The sequence below is a fragment of the Hypanus sabinus genome, chromosome 2, assembly GCF_030144855.1.
Source record: "Hypanus sabinus isolate sHypSab1 chromosome 2, sHypSab1.hap1, whole genome shotgun sequence".
NCBI classification, from domain to species: Eukaryota; Metazoa; Chordata; class Chondrichthyes; order Myliobatiformes; family Dasyatidae; genus Hypanus; species Hypanus sabinus.
The window spans coordinates 97,046,253-97,067,300 of record NC_082707.1 but is presented as its reverse complement, the minus strand read 5'-3'; the positions used below and the strand labels follow the sequence as shown (position 1 = coordinate 97,067,300).

At 40.1% G+C, this 21,048-nt stretch overlaps 1 protein-coding gene across 1 annotated transcript in view; it reads right to left on the bottom strand.

Moving 5' to 3' along the window:
* septin2 (septin 2) overlaps positions 1–21,048 on the bottom strand; it is a 92,261-nt gene that overhangs the window by 24,787 nt on the left and 46,426 nt on the right. The window contains exons 5-7 of the mRNA XM_059950946.1: positions 11,594–11,717; positions 10,386–10,520; positions 4,848–4,965 (exon numbers count right to left, since the gene is read on the bottom strand). Coding sequence (XP_059806929.1) covers positions 4,848–4,965; positions 10,386–10,520; positions 11,594–11,717 — 377 coding nt within the window. The remainder of the gene's footprint in view (positions 1–4,847; positions 4,966–10,385; positions 10,521–11,593; positions 11,718–21,048) is intronic.

Genomic DNA, 21,048 nt, shown 5'->3' with positions numbered 1-21,048 from the left:
CAACAAATCCACAATTGGTTTCTAGCAACACTACTGCAAGTAACTTTTGATGTTAATATTTTAAGTAACAGTCTTCAATTACAAAGGAAACCGGAGGCAAGATACAAGCAGTAAGCCACTTCAGTTCCCACACGTTTTAGACCAAAGACCACAACCTTCTTTAAACGTACTTAGTAGTTTATGTGGATTGAAGCAGAATTAATTGCAAAACTGACATCCACCCAACAAGGCATAAAATGGCTTGTGTATTGTAACACAAAAAGTCAATTAGTGCCTCATCTATTCTTACTCAATGAAATGTAGAGGTAACGGTGATTAGGTACATGTTAAAAGCACGCGCGCACGCACGCGCACACACACACCCACACGCACACACACACACCCACCCCACCACCACCAGGTCAGAAAGCAAGTCCAAAGACTTAAATACATAAGGCATAAATTTAAAGATTGCTGCATTATTGGCATGGTGTCTTTGGTTTAAAAAAAGTAAAACAAAACTTCAGCAAATTAAAGGGACCCTTGATACTCATTCAAAGATTAGGTAAGTTATTCATAATGTCCTGGCCAACATTTATCCCGCCAACACCAACAAAGATTACCTGGTCATTATTTCATTGCTGTTTTTGGGAGCAACTATGTACAAGGTATTGCAAGATTTCATTGCAAGTTAAATGTTTTGGTTCACCTTGAAAGGAATATAAACTTCATAAATGACTGCGGGAAATGGTAAGAGGGACACAGCTATTTGAAAGTGTTTATAATTCAGCTCTTATAATTAGAGTGGAAAACAGCAGAGGCTCAGAAAATGAAAAACGCAGAGATTCTGTGCTACAACATACAACTGCATGATTACATAGCTCAGAGAACCTCTAGTGACAGAAGCCTGTAATACTTAGCCTCTCTAGTCTCTTTCCCATTCTACCTCTAACATTTGGGTAACCTTACATCCCTCATTTATTTACCTCTTCCAACCCTTACTGGAAGGGAATTACAGTGACTCACCATTGCTCAAAAATGTTGCTTTGTGTTTTAGATGAATCATAAAAATTCATCTCCATCCTCAGGAATTTGTTCCAATTAAGTCCCTTCCCACTTTCCTAAGCCAGTGAATACAAGATGTCCAACTTTTCCTCAATAGCAGATATTAGTCTCAATTGTTCTCTGAACTGCTTCTGATGCCACAACATCCTTTCCCAAAGGGGACTTGTACGCAAATCACTTTGCTCAAATGCAATCTGACCAATAGTTTATGTCATGCAATCTCACTACTTTTATAAACAATTTCACAGCAATAAACAATTACATTTTATTAGCATTCCTGTTAACACTTATGCCCAAACAATGGCTTTTCAAAATTCATCCTCTAGTACCTACAGACCCTACCACATCTGAGTTCTATTTGTCCACAACTTTCAGTAAAACTCCGATGATTTGCTACCTCAAGATTTTGGTGGTGCTGGACCAGCAGATTTTTCCAGATGATTGAATATTATAATTTTAATTCACATTTTAAAATGGGTACTCGATAGTACAAGTTACTTTCCTAGGGAACTCATTGTTTGTGAACAAAATATGGGAAATAGAACTCTGCAAACCAGAATTCAAACCACTGCACTTTTTAAATAAAGTTTCATTTTGCCTGTCAAAATGGACAATCTCATATTTTATTTTACAGATCTTTGCCCATTTATCTACAGTAAATCCCCCTGCATCCTACTTCTGTTCATTCAGAATTTCTTACCCATCTTTGCATCATTATTAAATTTAGCAAGCACACCATTAAGACATTCATACAAATCAAATAGGCCCCCTCATCAACACCTCTGGCACACCATTAGTTACATTTTACCAAACAGGAAAAGATTCAATTACGCCTTCTTACTCTTTCCTGTTAGCCAGCCAGTGCTCTGTCCATGCTAATGATACTTCTTACACAACAAGCTTTTATTTCCACAATAACAATTTGATATTTTACATCAAATTCCTTTTGGAATTCTCAATGTGCAACATGTACTGATTCACTTTTATCAAGAGCAATCACTTTAAAGAACAATAAATTTGTTAATTTCCTTTTCACAATCCATTGTTGGCATTTTTTGTTCTTCCATAATATAGTTAATAATAACTTTTGAATATTTCTTTAAAGGCAAATGCTAGGCTGTAGCTTGCTCTCTTTCTTTCTGAATACAAGTGATAACTGATAACTCAGTGATAACTGACCACCACAACTACATCACAGGCATACAAAGCTACAAGAACTTTCAATCAAAAAACCAAAACCTGAAAATTTAAAAACATACAAAATGCTTATAATATTCAAACTCCTAAAGGCAGCATCTATGCAAAGTTAATGTTTCAGCAGCATTAAAGCCAGGACCAACAGGCTCTGGGACAGCTTCTTCCACCAGGCCATGAAACTGACTAATTTACGCTAATACAATTGTATTTCGATGCTATATTGACTGCCCTGTTGTACATACTATTTATTAGAAATTATTATAAATTGCACATTCAGACAGCGACACAATGTAGATTTTTACTCACATATGTGAAGGATGTAAGAAAAGTCAATTCAATTCAGCTTGATGAGCACACTGTCCTGAAACGTTAATTCTTTCTGCATAGCTGCTCCCGGACCCATTCACTCTAAACACTATTTTTGATTACTACTAGTGACCGTAGCTTTGTAAGACAGCATTTCAATTCCAAAAAGTGTTGTAAAATATTGAGCAAAAGTGGAATAAACTTCCGCAAATCACATTGCTCATCTCTGAGGTACAATGTTTAAAAGTTCATTGCTCATCACTTTGTTATTCAACCATACATGAATACAGGCAAATGAGTCAGCATTACGATGGGGTCAAGGTACTAAAATACATTACTGACAATCACACACAAAAACACATTCTCTGAATAAAAGAGTTCCGTTGCCCCAACCCCTGCGACACTGTGGCTTGACGCCCAGTCCTCGAACATACAGGTCAACAAACCCAAAGAGGAGGAGCTTAGGAGAGTTAATGGCACCTAACAGTGAGATTAACGATATAATTCATTGAGTGCAGGCTTCGCAACCACCTAGAATGGGATGGATACTGCCTTCATTATAGCTGAAGTTCAGGGGTTTTTTGAACCACAACACCACACCTTTTTGAACAGTTTCTTTGACCCTTACCCCAAACGGACTGTGGAGAAGCTTCTCAATTTGGCTGCCCTCAAAAATTAGTCTCCATTCTGTATACACTACCTGATGGCATGCAGGCTATTCTCAGTGCAGATCAAGATCAAGCAGGCTATTTAACTTACAAACTCAATGCAATATTGCACTTCAACAATCTCCCTACTGGAATTAATCTATGGAATGAATGGAAAACTGCTCAACCTTCATTACATTCACTCCAGAACTAACTTTTTTTTAAATATAAAGTTCCTAATTCAACTCTCCCATTCTCTAGACTAGTGGTCGCCAACCCGTCGATCTCAATCGACTGGTTGATCTTTGAAACTTTGCCTGTAGATCCTGAAAAAAAAAAGAAAAAGAAATACACAAATACTGTTGAGAGATTGTTTCTGGGTTGCGAGGTTTTCGTCCCGTTCTTTCTGCCCAATGTGCATGCGCTACAATGTGAGTGAGTTGCACTTTTCCTAATTCCCTGTCACAGCCACTGTTGAACTTGAACCCATGCGAGGTCATCTGTCGCCTAAACGTGCGGCCGGCGCGAAGAGCCGATGCTACTGGCCCGGAGCGCAGCCAGCGGGAAGTGCCGATGCTGCTGTCCCGGAGCGCGGACAGATGGGCATCGCCTCTGTGTTTAGAACACAATGTTTGTGGGGAATCCAGTGCTAAAATATTCGCAGACGACCTAATTCGGGCTCAAGGTTTCGTAAGTATCAGAGCAGCTACCTCGCTGCGATCTGCTGAAACAAACTTTTGTCAGTCGATAGATCCTACAAGGGGGGTGGGCGTGGGCCTCTCGCTCTCCTCGCTCGGTCAGTCGCTCTGTCCAGACTGCAACCACCGTGGCCCCGGTACGGGGACCTCTGGCCCAGACCTTGTTCTCTCACCCCATCCATGACCAGCCGCACCTGGCCAGGGCGTCTGGCGGCGGGCGGGCAGAGGATGGAGTTCGGGCCTGGAGGCTGTCTAATGTGGCAATGAAGCCCTCAAAACTGCTTCAGTACCTTGAGTCCAAGCATCCTGCACTTAAAGACGAACCGTTGAGTTTTATCAGTGGAAAAAAACGTGAGCAGGGCGGGACAGCAGCTAAGTGCCGAGAGCCACGAAGATCATGTTTAACACACCCTCCACCCCCGTCAGCTGGTCCACAAGGATATTGTCAATATTAAACTGGCCCACAGTGCAAAAAAGGGTGGGTACCCCTGGTGCTTATGCATTATTTCTACTTCCGGGTTGCGGGGTTTTACTTTCGGTCTTTTCTGCCCCAGCGCGCATGCGTGTGACTAATCAATTTGGAGTTGATCTCGCCTTTCACTAAGGCCGAGGTAGTGGATCTTGGGTTTAAAAAGGTTGGTGACCACTACTCTAGACTGACCCAATTCACGCAACTCCCCCACTCTCTGGACTGACCAATAACAAGCTATACATTGAAGCAAAAACTGCAAGATCAGTCCATCTGAGATTCAGTCATAGCTTCTGACTGAACTCTACAGTGTCTAAGGAAAGTTACAAATGAGAGAATGAGGTACATGGAGCAGCAATTAGTGGGGAAAGCAAACCACTGTGAGTCACCATGTGCCAGAGCTCAAGTTTTAACTTGAAATACAAAGCTTCAAAATATGATCCTCTAATTTCGTAGAGAACATTACACACTGATTACTATGCATACCCTTCTTTTGAGTCTCTCTCTTTCCTTCAGTGTAAGGGTGTCTGCCTTGGCGATGACAGGAACAACATTTACTTTATTGTGTATAGCCTTCATGAACTCCACATCCAGAGGCTTCAGTCTAAAAATTAGGAAAAAAATGAAACAGACAACATAATTACTCATAAGGATATTTATAAGCACTATGACTTAGTCTGAATTGCTTTTGTCGTTTATTGAAATGAACGAGAGCAGAAAAAGGAAGTGGAGAAATAAAAACAGAAAAATAATTTTAGCTTGGCAAGTTAGACTGATCACATACGAGGTCTTTCAGGCTGTTATACCCCCTCATCTGAGGGCAATGCCCTCTATCCTATCTCCCTTCTTTTTACCCCAGCCCAAAATGTTTTCTCTTTCAATTACCTTTACAAAATCCTGACAAAATCTGTTATCACCATCGTTCAAGGCAGTGTTTAACACTTCAAATGTTTAAAACTTGCTTTTATGAAAGATTCCTTCAATGTGGCAGCTCTTTTGCCTATCACTTCACCGCTGCAGCTTTCAGCATGTATTGGAAAGTTTTTCTTTATTCCCCACTCAATCTACCTACTTCACGATTTTAAACACTATTAAATGATCAATATTCCCTGACTGAAGAACAATCCCAACCTTCACTATTCATGCAAGTGTAGTCCCAGATCCTCTGCTCCATTCTGGTAGTAATTCTTTTAGGATCTTCTAACAGTGTTTATGTGGCAGTGCCCAGAACTGAATGCAGTATTCTGCTTGCAGCCACAGCAAGGACTATTTTGCCAAAGTACAAAAACAAGGTTGTGTTTATGTGAATATTTATAGGGCTCAGGGTCACCTTATCAACCTTCCTCGCAGCTGCTAACACTTGTGCACAATTATATCAGGTTTTCTTTTGCTGCATCCTCATTATACCCAATATTTGTTTTCCATGAGACCACCATCTCTTTCGTTCCATGGTTTCAAACTTATTGATATTATACATTATCAAACTGTTTTTCATTCCTATCATTATTCAAATACAAAATTAGTTATAAACAGTTCACATTAATATTCTTTTTAAAATTCAGACTTAGATAAATGAGTTATTTTGTCTCTGATAATAGATTCCAGAAGCTTCCAAACTGAGAGGTTGAATTGACTAATCAAGAGTTTCCGGGATCATCATTTTTTTGTCATCTTCCAGATCTTCAAGGTGCTCTCATCTAGTCCTGGTTATTTAATTTATCCTAAGTTCTACCAGTTATTCTAGTGTCTCTATCAATTTTAAGCAGAGAATGTGTCAGTGATTTCTTTTTAATACAATTTTTCTATCACCTTCCTTGGTACAAACCTAATACCTGTCATGTCCTCTGCCTCTGTATTATATCATTTCTTTGGAACCAACACACCTCTTCATGCTACCTTTTATTTATATGCCTTAATAACTTATTTTCCTGTGTTGGTTCTCATCACCCTGTGCCCTCATTTCCCTTTTTTGCTTCATCCTGCTCTTTGATACTACCAGCTTTGACAACCCTACTTTTTCTGCTAGTGGGATTACAGCTAGATTATAACTGAACAATCCACTCTGTGCATCTAGATGCCACACCAAAGCTATGATTGCACTTGATAGGGCACAGAAAAGATTCACCAGGATGAAAAATCTCAGTTTTGAGACACAGATTAGGCAGGGTTTATTTACTTTACAATGAAGAATGAGGGATTATGAGGGACGTAGTAGATAGTGGGAAAACTTTTACCTTTAGGGTAAACGTTTCCCCACAGCAGAGCTAATTAAAAGATAAAGGACCTAATCTTTTATTAAGTGGATTTAAGGAAGAACATTCTGATTCAGAGGATAGTTGAAATCTGGAACAGTACACGACTTCATGGTAGGCAAGAACATGGGCTGAAGGGTATTTTTATTGCTGTATGACTGAAAAAGGCCATCCACAATATGGCCTGCCAATCTCAGATTTCTGCTTATTCCAGGCAAACCTATTTTCAACTCAATTTGCAAACTGCAATTACACTTTTTAAAACACTCTAGATATCTTTGAAAAAGAATTTTTAAGAAGTCTGAAACATTAAATGCCCCACTGTCACTTTATTTGTCTTCCACATTCCCCAGTGCCAAGTGCAGCAATGCTTACTTATTGCACTGTAAACACGCTGATACAGTCCTATTGTACAATTCAAAAAAATACTCCCTGCATTCTGTATTCTGGCAGAATACAGGAAATGATTTCAACTATTTTAATGCAAGCTAGAACATCATCTAATTTATAGACATCATATAAGGTAGATGGTACTCTACCTGATATTATAATGGTTCAAATCATTTCCCCTATCATTCCTGTTTCCTGCATACTTATTTCTTTATATCCTTCCCAGCAGCTGGTAACTCATAAAAATATATACATCAAGAACTGGAGGGTGAACTGCCTGAATAACTATCGATCTATGGTACTCATCTATTGTAATGAAGTGAGGTTGGTTATGGCTAGAATTAACTTCTGCCTGAGCAAGGCCTACCGCCACAACAGTTTTATAGCACATGCAATCTAAAGGCTGATTTATACTTCTGCTTCAAATGAACACTGTATGCACCGCATAGCCGCATAACCTACACTGTACCCTATTCCATAGCCTGACATGCACCTCTCCAAAAATGCAACTGCACGTTGCGGCAACGCAAACCGCAACAACTGTGATTGGTCCGCTTGGTAGCATCGCGTTTCCTCCTGTCTATAGGCATACCGTGCGTACACTGATGCAAAATAAATGGTTGGAGGCGATGAACCAAATCGTCAAATCTACCAGCCGACATCTGAAAATATTTGAAATGCATTTCCTCGTCCATGTCTCTGTGGCCTGACAAGCACAGAAAATTCACCTTCCTTCTAACCTCAATCCATTTAATGGTCGTACATACCATCTCCTGCGACGTCTTCTCTCTTTTCTGCGTTGCAGTAATTTCAATAAAAGTAACCCTTGTTCAACATTTATTAGCTCCAACTCCAACATGATGCCATTGTCGCCATTGTTTGAAAGCACACTAAGAAACACTACACAGTGGCATAGAAACCCCACCGCCAACTAGCGTTTTGGCAGTGAACTGCAGAGTGACGCAGACACACCAATGCACAGGTATAAATGTTCACAACGGCGCAGGCCACTTTTGAAGGCTTCGGCATAGGCTACTATGCAGACATATAAATCAGCCATAACTGTCTCTCCACTAGGTTTTAGAGCACCAAAATGACAGCAAAACATACACTAGGTTGCTGTCTATCAAGTATAGCTCAGCATGCAATACCATCATCCCCTCATTGAGGCTCTGTACCTCCTCCACAACTGGATCCTTGACTTTCTCATCAGGAGACCACAGTCAATGCAGATCAGTGATAAATAACACCTTCTCACTGACAACCAACAGAGGTGCACCTCAAGGATGCGTGCTTAACCCACTGCACTACTCATGACTGTGTGGCCAGGTACAGCTCAAGCCCTATTTACAAATTCACAGATGACCCCACTGTTGTAACAAAAATCAGATGGTGATGAGGCAGCATACAGGAGTGAAAGAGGATAGCTGGTTGAGTTGAGTCAGAATAACAACTTTATACTCAACATCATTAAGATCAAGGAATTGTTGTAACTTCAAGAAGGGAAGTTGGAATCAATCCTCACTAAGGCATCAGTGATGGTAAGGGTGAACACCTTCAAGATCCTGGGTGTCAGCATCTGAGGTTTTGCCCTGAGTCTAAAACATTAATAAAATCATTAAGAGCGCAGGCGAGCAACTATGTCATTAGGAGTTTGAGGATATTCAACATGCTAATAAAGACGCTAGGAAATTTCTACAGATATACAGTGGAGAGCATCCTAACTGGTTGCATCACAGCCTGAAGAGACTGCAGACATTTGCAGACTCCGTCTGTTCCTTCATTGGCACAACCCTCCCCACCAGAGGACACGGTAAGGCAGCAGTATGCACCTTTGAGGACCCGCACCATCCAGGACATGCCCTCTTCTCCTTTGCACCATTACAGGTAGCACAGGAGCCTGCAGACCCACACCCAACAATTCAGAAACAGCTTCTTCCCTCCAGCATCAGATTTTTGAATGGTCCATGAACATTATCTTATTATTCTTTTTTGCACTTTTATTTTGTAAACTGTGGTAATTTAATGTCTCTGCAAATGTGGCACAAATAGTTTTATTTATATATATATATATGTATATCAGAGATAATAAATCCGATCCTGATGTCATCCTTATTGACTCTGGTTATATTGATTCTGTTCTTGATCAAACATATCCTCCATCTCCACCACTGCAGTATTTTTTCTCAATCAATGCTGCTGCACTCCCTGGCTTTCTTTTGCATTTCAAATCCAATCGCACTATTTTGAGTCAGCTCTCTCACCATCACATCATTACCCTTTGTGGCTATTTATGCTAGAAATTCACCAATCTTAGGTATCATGAGTCTCATGTACACAGATGCGAAATTTTCAATCTTTGCCTCTTGGGGAGATCCAATTTAATGCTTTAGTGGCATGCCACATTCTGGATATTATTTTTCCCATGCCAAATGAGTTTAATTGTCCTCCAGCAGAAAACGGTAACACATTTGTTGAGGTGCAACCTGTATAGCTAATATACTTCCTCCAGAAGCAGTCCCAATATCTTGGAAATTTAAGATCCCACCCCCACCCTCTCTTCATCTGCAAATTCATCTCTACGACTATTCTACTACTGGTTGCAATTGCCAGCAAGTACAAGTTCGTAAATTCCAAGGTTACAGTTTTAACAACTTTCCTGGTTCTGTAAATTCTATTTATCTAGAGGACTTTCATTTCTTCTTAGATCATCGATGGAAATCTCTGCTCAATCTCTCAACTTCTGTTTACACTAACTCCTCAGAATTTGCTGCAGGAGTCGTTGGTTTGTCAGGGAAGGCTTTGAGGAGAACAGGAGCACAACACAATTTCTATAACCACAGAAGTGTCCCTCCCCCTACTTAAAATTATAGAACAGTCCTGACTCCTTTCATCATTCCATCTCCACCTTACACAGCCAGACTATCTGTTATATTATTTTAGCCTGACTACATTCCCCAGAGGAATACATTTCTCATCTGCATTCAAACTGAACACCAGTTATATAGATATATTATGGAGATTCCTGTACTACCTGACACCAATTTACTTTTATTATTTGATGGCCATACATTCACTCTATACCTGCACAATCTTAAAGCATTAGATGAAAACCTGTGAACCATCCTGTCCACATAACTAACAAATGCATGTAGCAACATGTGTGGCAAAGCTACTTCTAAAAGGCAGACCTTCACTTTGTTCAGTGAACACCACAGCTTTATCTCCGTTTTGTCCACTTGAGATCACAGCACTTTCAAATATCCAGTTTTATAGTTTAGGAAACAATGGTTTTAATCATTCACAATGCCACAATTCATTTCTCTTCAGTACTTCAAAAACTGTCCGACAATTGCTGCCCTAAATCTATAATTAAGCTTACCCATGGCCAAAAGGCGAGATGAAATAAAAGCAGCAGTGGACCCGGTTATCAACAATATGACGTCTGTTCAATCCACTTTCATCATGTAGATAGCGTTCAAACTGCTCATCGACATAAGAAATAATTGTCTTAAAGCTGAGAAAGAGAAAAATCAATCAACATACCAGTCTGGTATACATGTAAAATCTCAGCCCAAATCTAACAGGCAGCTAGCAAATTTGTAGAATATCACACTATTTCTTAAGAGCAACGCACCAAGCAGATGTGGTGTCAAATAATTTCTACACCCGTAATCCTCAAATTATTAACAGACATAACCCTTGATCACTGCAGTGTCATCAATTGCCAGTACAACCAAAATCTGGCTACCCAGGGAGGCAAACATGCCAAAGAACACAGAATTTATATAAAATAAAATACATTAATATACCCAAAAGTTACGAGATGTACAGAACACCGAAGAAAACGAAACAGTAAAATGTGTTCTAACTAAATTTCTAACCACATTCTGTCCACTTCCTTAAGATTTTGGTGTGATAACCTCTGCAAGAGCAGTTGTAAATGACTGGTCTAAGACTCTTCAATCCAATTGATTTATCTCTTCTGTTATATCAGCACAACACTGTAGTCAGCTGGAGGCAGGACACAAATAAAACAAAACAGGGACACAGCATACAATGTGCAACTGCTGCTTCTGGTGAGGGGGAGAGAGAGAGAGAGATCGATCAGAAGCCTTCTCCCTCAATCCAATTTGAGTGATACTGTATACTTTAAATAACTGGTTGACAGCATATTCTGTATTAAAGAAATTAAAACAGAGACATTTTCTACTACGCTTAAATAACTATGGCTGTCTTCTGATATTTCTTCCAACATATTGGATCTACTGCACTAATATGCTGTAGAAAATTAAAATCCAATGTATTAAAGGACTCATTATCATTGCATTTCATTTGTCATTTAAACAGGCCATATCTGAACAGGCAGATGTGATAAATACAAGGATGCAATTAAAGATGAAATCATACAAGATGTACCATTTTCAGATAATGCGCAATAGCTGATGCTCCTGCAAAATCATGACATTTGACACAGCTATATTAAAAAGAAACACTACAATTTAAAACTTAAACCAGCAATATTTGTTGAAACTGAGGTGCAAACACATTCCAACTAAATTTTATTATTGTAATTTACCAATAACTTACCAGTCCTGACTATTTATGGCATCTCCATATCCTGGTGTGTCAACCACAGTCAGACGCAGCTTTACTCCACGTTCTTCAATCTCTACAGTAGAAGCCTCAATTTGGACAGTTCTTTCAATTTTCTCTGAAATATAGACAAGTACTTCCAAATAAGGCAGGAGTTTCATTTGCAAGATAATTTGGGGTTTAATCACATAAGTAATATTCACTCCTTCGAAGTATTTCAGATTTAGCTTTATTAAAACTATGTAATCTGAAACTTGGGAAGTTTATAGTCACACAGCAAGGGAAAGGCCTTTTGGCCCATCTGTTGTATGCCAATAAAAATACCAATCCAAGCTAGACCTTTTGCCTGTGTTTTCCTTAAATTCTGCTAAATCTTTCCTATCCATATACTTGTTTGTCATTTAAAAGTTGTCTCCCTGCCTACCGCAACCACTTTCTTTCTTTTATATATAACAGTATATTGTACATTTATTTTCAAGATTCAAGATTGTTTAATGTCATTTCCTGCAAACAAATTTAAGGAAAAATGAAGTAATTGTTATTCCACATTCAACACAACACAAAAAAGATAAAGATCACAATAATAATAAAAACACAATAAAAATAAATACATAAGATATACATAGATTGTTTGTCCATAAAGTGACACTGGCTGTATATAAGGTGACTGACAGGAAATAATAAAGTAGTGAATTTAAGTAGACCTGACAAAGGGTCTCGGCCCAAGACGTTGACTGAGCTTCTCCCTATCGATGATACCTGGCCTGCTGCGTTCCACCAGCATTTTTTTTTTATTAGTTTTTTTTAATACATTTTCTACATAACTACAGATAAAAAAAACCCCAGATCAAAATGAAGGACATTGATACAGTGCAAAAATAAGCATACAATAACAATCTGATACAGAGAAAGATAATTGAAAAAGCACCCAAATTGAAGACAAGTAAAATTAGTGTCCTCCCCAAGCCCCACAACACAAAACAAAAAAAGGAAACTCCAGACCACCCACAACACAATATAGAGAATATAAATCAGGACAATCAAACCCCCAAACTGTGAATACACTTAGCAACAGAAGATATTAATGCCTACTACCAAAAGAAAAAGGAGCTGAAAGCAAGAGACCAAAAAAGAACCTTAGTTAGGAGGAAGGTTATGAAAGTACGCAATAAAAGGTCCCCAGACCTTATGGAACTTTAAGTCCGAATTAAGAATTGAATAATGAATTTTTTCAAGGTCCAAGCAGGCCATAATATCATTAAGCCATTGAGCATGCGTGGGCGGGGCAACATTTCTCCATCTAAGAAGGATTAAACGCCTAGCCAGGAGAGAGGCAAATGATAATATTCAACACTTAGACGAACTCAGACGTAAATCTGTCTCACCCCAGAAACCGAACAGAGCAATTAAAGGGTTTGGTTCTAGGTGGTGATTCAGAATATACGATAACGTTATAAAGACATCTTTCCAAAATTTCTCCAAGCTAGGACAAAACCAGTACATATGAATGAGAGAGGCCTCACCCCTTTTGCATTTATCACAAAGCAGACTGATGTTAGGGTAAAATCGAGATAGTTTAGATTTAGACATATGGGCTCTATGAACAATCTTAAACTGTAAGAGGCAATGGCGAGCACAAGGAGAGGTTGTATTAACCGATTTGAGAATCGAGTCCCAAGTCTCATCAGATAAGGAGGTATTTAAATCCTGCTCCCATGCCATTTTAATTTTAGCCACAGGGGCACGTCGTAAGGCTGCCAATTTATCTTGAATACTTGATATTAAACCTTTACCTAGTGGATTAATGGAAAGAAAAAAGTCCATAACATTTTTCTCAGGCATTTCAGGGAAGTTAGGAATTAAAGGAACAATAAAGTGTCTAATTTGGAGATACCTAAAAAAATAAGCATTGGGCAGATTGAACTTAGCAGAGTGCTGTTGGAAAGAAGCGAAGCGATTATCAATAAAAAGATCTTCAAAATGTCTAATGCCCTTCCTATACCAATCATGGAATGCTGAGTCATACGTAGTGGGTAGAAAAAGGTGATTATGTACGACAGGGCTGGAAACGGAAAAACCATGGAAACCATAAAATTTCCTAAACTAAGCCCAAATACGCAAAGTGTGTCTAACAAGAGGATTAACTATTAATCTGGACAAACTACTAGGGAGTACATAGCCAAGAAGTGCAGAGATAGATAGTTCTTTAGTGGAGCTCAACTCCATTGCCACCCAATTAGGGCACTCGGGTTGGCCATGGAAAAAAGACCAAAAGGTAGCACAACGTATATTGGCTGCCCAATAATATAAACGAAAGTTAGGTAAAGACATGCCACCCTCTTTTTTAGGTTTTTGGAGATAGACTTTATTAATTCTAGAGTGCTTATTCTTCCACAGATATGACAAATAATAGAGTCCAAGGAATCAAAAAAAGATTTAGGAATAAAAATTGGGATTGATTGAAATAAGTATAAAAGTTTAGGGAGAACATGCATTTTAACAACATTAATACGACCTACCAAAGACATAGATAGAGGTGACCAATGTACCAGACTCTGTTTTATGTTTTATGCAAGATTGGCAAAATTTTCACGACAGAGATCTTTAAACTTCCTTGTGACTGTAATCCCAAGATAGGTAAATTGATTATGGACTACTTTAAAAGGGAGATCACGAAATGTTAATTCTTATGCTTCTTTATTAATTGGGAAAAGTTCACTCTTATGTAAATTAAGTTTATAGCCAGAGAGCTGGCTAAACTGGTCAAGAAGTGAAAACATTGGGGGTAAGGATGTACACCGATTTGAAAGAAAAAGTAATAAGTCATCAGCATAAGGAGAAACTTTATGCTCAACACCCCCTCTCCAAATCCCAGTCAATTCAGGACAATTTCGAAATGCTATCGCCAGAGGTTCCATAGCCAAATCAAAGAGAAAGGGACTTAAAGGGTATCCCTGACGGGTGCCACGTTTGAGGTTAAATAACTGGGATTTCTGAAAATTAGTTAAAACAGAGGCAGTAGGACACAAATACAGCAATTTGATCCAAGAGATAAAACTTTGACCAAGTCAAATTTTTCTAAAACTGCAAAAAGGTAGTTCCACTCTATACGATCAAATGCTCGCAACCACTTTCTAAGGCATCTCATTTCATATACACTTCACCCTCTATGTGAATAAAACAGTTACCCCTCGTTCCCTTTAAATCTTTAACCCCCCCATTAAACCTATATACTCCATTTGATTTGCTAACAATGGGAGAGTGAATTCACCCCCATCATGGCCCATTATTATTTTATACACCACACAAGATCAACCCTTAGTCTCCTATGAATAAAGCTCTACCCTGCCCAATCTTTCCCTATAACTCTGTCCCTGCAGTCCTGGCAAAATCCTTTTAAGTCTGTATCTACACTTTCCAATTGAATAACATTTCCTATAACAAGGCGACCAAAATTGAACACAATACTCCAAGTATCACCAGTAACTTGTACAACTGCAACATAAACACCCCCCCCCCCAAATTCTATATACAACGCCCTTTGAAGGCCATGGTGCCAAAGCTTCCTTTATTACTGTCTACTTGTGACTCCACTTTCAGAGAAAGGCATCTGTTTTACAAAACTCCAAGGTCCTATCACTTATTGATACAAAAAACCTGTATTTGGATTTTTACCAAATATCTTCAATAATATTTGTTCCAGGTGACAATTTCTTTCTTCCTTCTCCTTTAAGAGGGTTTGGGTTGCTGCTTAGTTCAGTACCTCCCTAAATGGCATCAGTAGCTATGCAGAATACTCTGAACACACCCATATCCATTTTTTGTACAGAGCGCTTCACCTGGAGGACCCTCCATTGGCTGGAGAACACAGTTCGCCTCTCCCTCATACTTGCTGAATGAAATCAGCAAAGGAGACAACCCCCTGAAGTGCACAATGCCTGATCCACCTGCAATAGCCTGTACATCGCACAAGATTCAGAAATGTTCCCTATTGTAAATGTACTGTTGTTTTTAAAAAGGGCCTCTCCTGCCTTTTCAGTGCTGCAGGTCATGACTCAAATATATAGAGTACCTGTTGAGATATCATGAGGACTTCTGCTTCCATTTCAGGCAAAAAGCTCAAAAACCCCACTCCCTTTTGGGTGAAAAAGAACCTTCACTTCCCTTCTAATAATTTTGGCAATTATTTTAAATGTTATGCCCATGAACTTTGTTCCCTCTCCAAAAAGGAACTAGTCCTTTCCAAATACTCCAGGATCTCAAATTTGTACACCCCAGTTAAACCATTCCCACATTTTCTCTTCTGCAAAGGAAATCTCAGTTTACTCGATCTTTGATCATAGATACCCTTCTTAGCACTGGACAGGCTATTCAACTCATGACATCGTGCTAATTGATAATAAGACCATAAGACCACAAAACATAGGTGCAGAATCATAGCTGATCCTTTTTTCTGCTCCTCCTCAACCCCAGTTCCTGGCCTTCTCCCTATAACCTTTGATGCCATGTTCAATCAAGAGTGTATCAATCTCTGCCTTAAATACATCCAATGACCTGGTCTCCATAGCTGCATGTGGCAACAATTACACAAATTTACCACCCTTTTTGAAAGTGTGCCCCTCTATCCCTAGGATGTACCTCTTGTTTTAGATTCTCCCGCCATGGGAAGCATCCTTTCCACATCTACGCATTTGCATTCCTCACCATTGACTAAACCTGCAAGTTAACCTTTAAGGTGTTCTGCACAAGGACTCCCAAGTCCCTATGCATCTCAGGTTTTTCTCCCCACTTAGAAAATAGTCTGCACATTTACTTCTACTACCAAAGTGCATGACCATTCATTTTTCAACATTGTATTTCATTTGCCACTTTCTTGCCCATTCTCCAAATCTAACTCCTTCTTCAGCCTGTTTCCTCAACACTGCCTGCCCCTCCACCAATCTTTGTATCATCTGCAAACTTGGTATCAAAGCCATCTATTCCATCATCTAAATCATTGACATACTGCATATGAAGAAGTGGTCCCAACACAGACCCTGGTAGAACAACTCTAGGTCACCGATAGCCAACCAGAAAAGGATCCATTTATTCCCACTTGCTTCCTCCTACCAATCAACCAATGCTCTAACTATGTTAATAACTTTCCTGTAATACTATGGGCTCTTAACTTGGTAAGCAGCCTTCTGAAAGTCCAAAATATACAACGTCCACTGCATTCCTTCATCTATCCTACTTGTAATCTCCTCAAATTCCAACAGGTTTGTCAGGCAGGATTCTCCCTTAAGGAAACCATGCTGACTTTCTGGTATCTTGTCCTGTTTCACCAAGTACTCCATCCTTGACAATTGATTCTAACATCTTCCCAACCACTGAGGTCAGTGAAACTGGTCTATAATTTCCATTCTGCTTCCTTCCTCCTTTCTTAAAAAGTGGAGTGACATTTGCAATTTTCTAGTCCTCTGGTACTATGCCAGAGTCCAATGATTTTTGAAAGATCATTTCTAATGGCACTACAATCTCCAATGCTACTCCTTTCAGAATCCTAGGGTGCAGTCCACCTGGTCCAGGTGACGTAGCAGGCCTTTCAGCTTTTTGAGTACCTTCTCTCTTGTAATAGTAACTGCACCCATTTCTCTTCCTTCACATACTACAAAATCTGTCACACTGCTGGTGTTTTCCACAGTGAAGACTGATGCTAAACACTCATTTAGTTCATTTGCCATCTCTTTGCCCCCCCCCTCATTATTTCTCCTGCCTCATTTTCCTATATCCACTATGATATTATTTGCTAGCTTACTTTAATATTTCATCTTTTCCCTTCTATTTTTGTTAGATGCTCTCTGTAGGTTTTAAAAAGTTCCCAATCCTCCATCTTCCCACTAATTTTTGCTTTGTTGCATGTCCTTTATTTTGCTTTTACAATGCTTTGACTTCTCTTATCAGCCATGGTTGTACTATATTCCCATTTGAGTCTTTCCTCATTTTTGGAATACACACGTCCTGCACCTTCCTCATTTTTCCCTGAAATGCACGCCAGTGTTACTCTGTTGATATCCCTGCCAGCAGCTCCTTCCAATTTACTTTGGTCAACTCCTCTCTCATACCACTGTAATTTCCCTTACTCCACTGAAATACTGCTACATCAGACTTTACTTTCTCCCCATCAAATTTCAAGTTGAACTGAATGATATTGGTTCCTAAAAGTCCTTTTACCATAAGCTCCCTAATCACCTCCAGTTCATTACATAACACCCAATCCAGTATAGCTGATCCCCTAGTAGGTTCAAAAGACAAACTGCTCTAAAAAGCCATCTCTTAGGCATTCAACAAACTCACTCTTGAGATCCATTACAAACCTGATTTTCCCAATTGACCTGCATGTTAAAATCTCTCATGGCTACCATAACATTGCTCTTTTGACTCACCCTTTCTATTTCCTTTTACAATCTGTGGTCCACCACCCAGTCACTGTTGGGATACCTGTATATAACTGCCATTGCAGATAACCCTTGCAGTTTCTTAACTCAATCCACAAGGATTCAACATCTTCTGATCCTACGTCACATCTTTCTACTGATTTGATGCCATTCTTTACCAGTACAGCCACACCACCCCCTCTGCCTACCTTCCTATCCCTCTGATACAACATGTAACCTTGGACATTGAGCTCCCAACTACAATTTCCTTCAGTCACGATTCAGTGATGGCCACAACATCATATCTTGCAACCTGTAATAGTGCAACAAGATCATCCACCTTATTTCTTATACTACACATATTTACATACACCTTGAGTATCGCATTTGCTATTCTTTCTGATTCTGCATCCTGCCTGCCCCTCCTGACAGTCTGACTGCATGCTATCTTACTTTTTTTTAAACTATCTGTCCTATCCTGAGTCCTTTCACCCCGGTTCCCACACCCCTGCCAAATTAGTTTAAACCCTCCCCAACAGCTTTAACAAGCCTGACGGTGAGAATATTGGTCTCCCTCGGGTTCAGGTGCAACCCGTCACTTTTGAACAGGTCATACCTGCCCCAGAAGAGATCCCAATCATTCAGGAACTTGAAACCATGCCCCCTGCACCAGCTTCTCAGCCACGTATTTATCTGTCAAATCATCCTGTTTCTGTCCTCATGGCACTTGGCACAGGCAGCAATCCAGAAATTACTACCCCGGAGGTCCTGATACTCAGCTTTCTACCTAGCTCTCTAAATAGACAACATGCTATCTGGGTGTCCTGTTCACGTACCCAGAATCTCCTGTCTGTTCCCCTCACTATTTGAGTCCCCTATCACCACCACTCTCTTCTCTCTTTCCCTTCTGCCTCATGGACCCATGCTCAGTGCCTATAACCCAGTCACCATGGCATTCTCCCATGAAGCCATCCCCCACAAAAATAGCCATAGTGCTATACTTGTTTTTGAGGGGAATGCCACAGGGGTGTTTGTTCTATCTGCCTATTTCCATTTCTCCTGACAGTCATCCAGCTACTTGCCTCCTACAACCTCGGGGTGACTACTTCCCTGTAACTTTGATCAATTATCTCCTCATTCTCCCGTACAAGCCGAAGGTTCTCCTGTTGCTGCTCCAGATCCCTAACATGGTCTTTAAGGAGCTGCACCTGGGTGCACTTCATGCAGATGTAGCTCCCTGGGATGCTCTAGGTCTCCCAATTCTGCAACATCTGAAGAACATACCACAGCCATTTAAATGGTACACTAAGAGATTGTTTGGGATGTTTCAGATCGCATCCATGATATCCCGCAGTGGGAGGGAGCAAGCCAGAGATCGTGGTACATATTGGAAAAGGGAAGAGGTCCTGAAAACAGACTACAGGGAGTTAGGAAGGAAGTTGAGAAGCAGGACTGCAAAGGCAATAATCTCGGGATTACTGTCTGTGCCACGTGACAGTGAGTATAGGAATAGAAAGAGGTGGAGGATAAATATGTGGCTGAGGGATTGGAGCAGGGGGCAGGATTCTGATTTCTGGATCATTGGGACCTCTTTTGGGGCAGGTGTGACCTGTACAAAAAGGACAGGTTGCACTTGAATACCAGGGGGACCAATATCCTGGCGGGGAGGTTTGCTAAGGCGACTGGGGAGAGCTTAAACTAGAATTGTTGGGGGGAACTGAAGAGACTAGGGAAGAGGCAGTTGGCTCACAAATAGAGAAAGCTTGGAGACTGTGAGAGTAAGGATAGGCAGGTGATAGAGAAGGGATGCGCTCAGACAGACGGTTTGAGATGTGTCTATTTTAACACAAGGAGTATTGTGAACAAAGCAGATAAGCTTAGAGCGTGGATCCGTACTTGGAGCTATGATGTTGTGGCCATTACAGAGACTTTGATGGCTCAGGGACAGGAATGGTTACTTCAAGTGCCGGGTTTTAGATGTTTCAGAAAGGACAGGGAGGGACGCAAAAGAGGTGGGGGCGTGGCACAAGGTGGACGTCATGGAGGGATTGTCTACGGAGTCTCTGTGGGTAGAGGTTAGGAACAGGAATGGGTCAATAACTTTACTGGGTGTTTTTTATAGGCCGCCCAATAGTAACAGGGATATCGAGGAGCAGGTAGGGAAACAGATCCTGGAAAGATGTAATGGTAGAGTTGTTGTGATGGTAGATTTTAATTTCCCAAATATTGACTGGCATCTCCCTAGAGCAAGGGGTTTAGAATGGGTGGAGCTTGTTAGGTGTATTCAGGAAGGTTTCTTGACACAATATGTAGATAAGCCTACAAGAGGAGAGGCTGTACTTGATTTGGTATTGGGAAATGAACCTGGTCAGGTGTCAGATCTCTCAGTGGGAGAGCATTTTGGAGATAGTGATCATAATTCAATCTCCTTTACAATAGCACTGGAGAGAAATAGGAACAGACAAGTTAGATAAGCGTTTAATTGGAGTAAGGGGAATTATGAGGCTATCAGGCAGGAAATTGGAAGCTTAAATTTAGAACATATTTTCTCAGGGAAAAGTATGGAAGAAATTGGCAAATGTTCAAGGGGTATTTGTGTGGAGTTCTGCATGGGTACGTTCCAATGAGACAGGGAAGTTATGGTAGGGTACAAGAACCCTGGTGTACAAAGGCTGTAATAAATCTAGTCAATAAAAAAGCTTACAAGAGATTCAGGGAACTAGGTAATGTTAGAGATCTAGAAGATTATAAGGTTAACAGGAAGGAGCTTAAAAAGGAAATTAGGAGAGCCAGAAGGGACCATGAGAAAGACTTGGCGGGCAGGATTAAGGAAAACCCCAAGGCATTCTACAAGTATGTGAAGAACAAGAGGATAAGACATGAAAGAATAGGACCTATCAAGTGTGACAGTGGGACAGTGTGTATGGAACTGGAGGAAATAGCAGAAGTACTTAATGAATACTTCAGTATTTACTATGGAAAAGGATCTTGCTGATTGTAGTGCTGATTTGCAGCAGACTGAAAAGCTTGAGC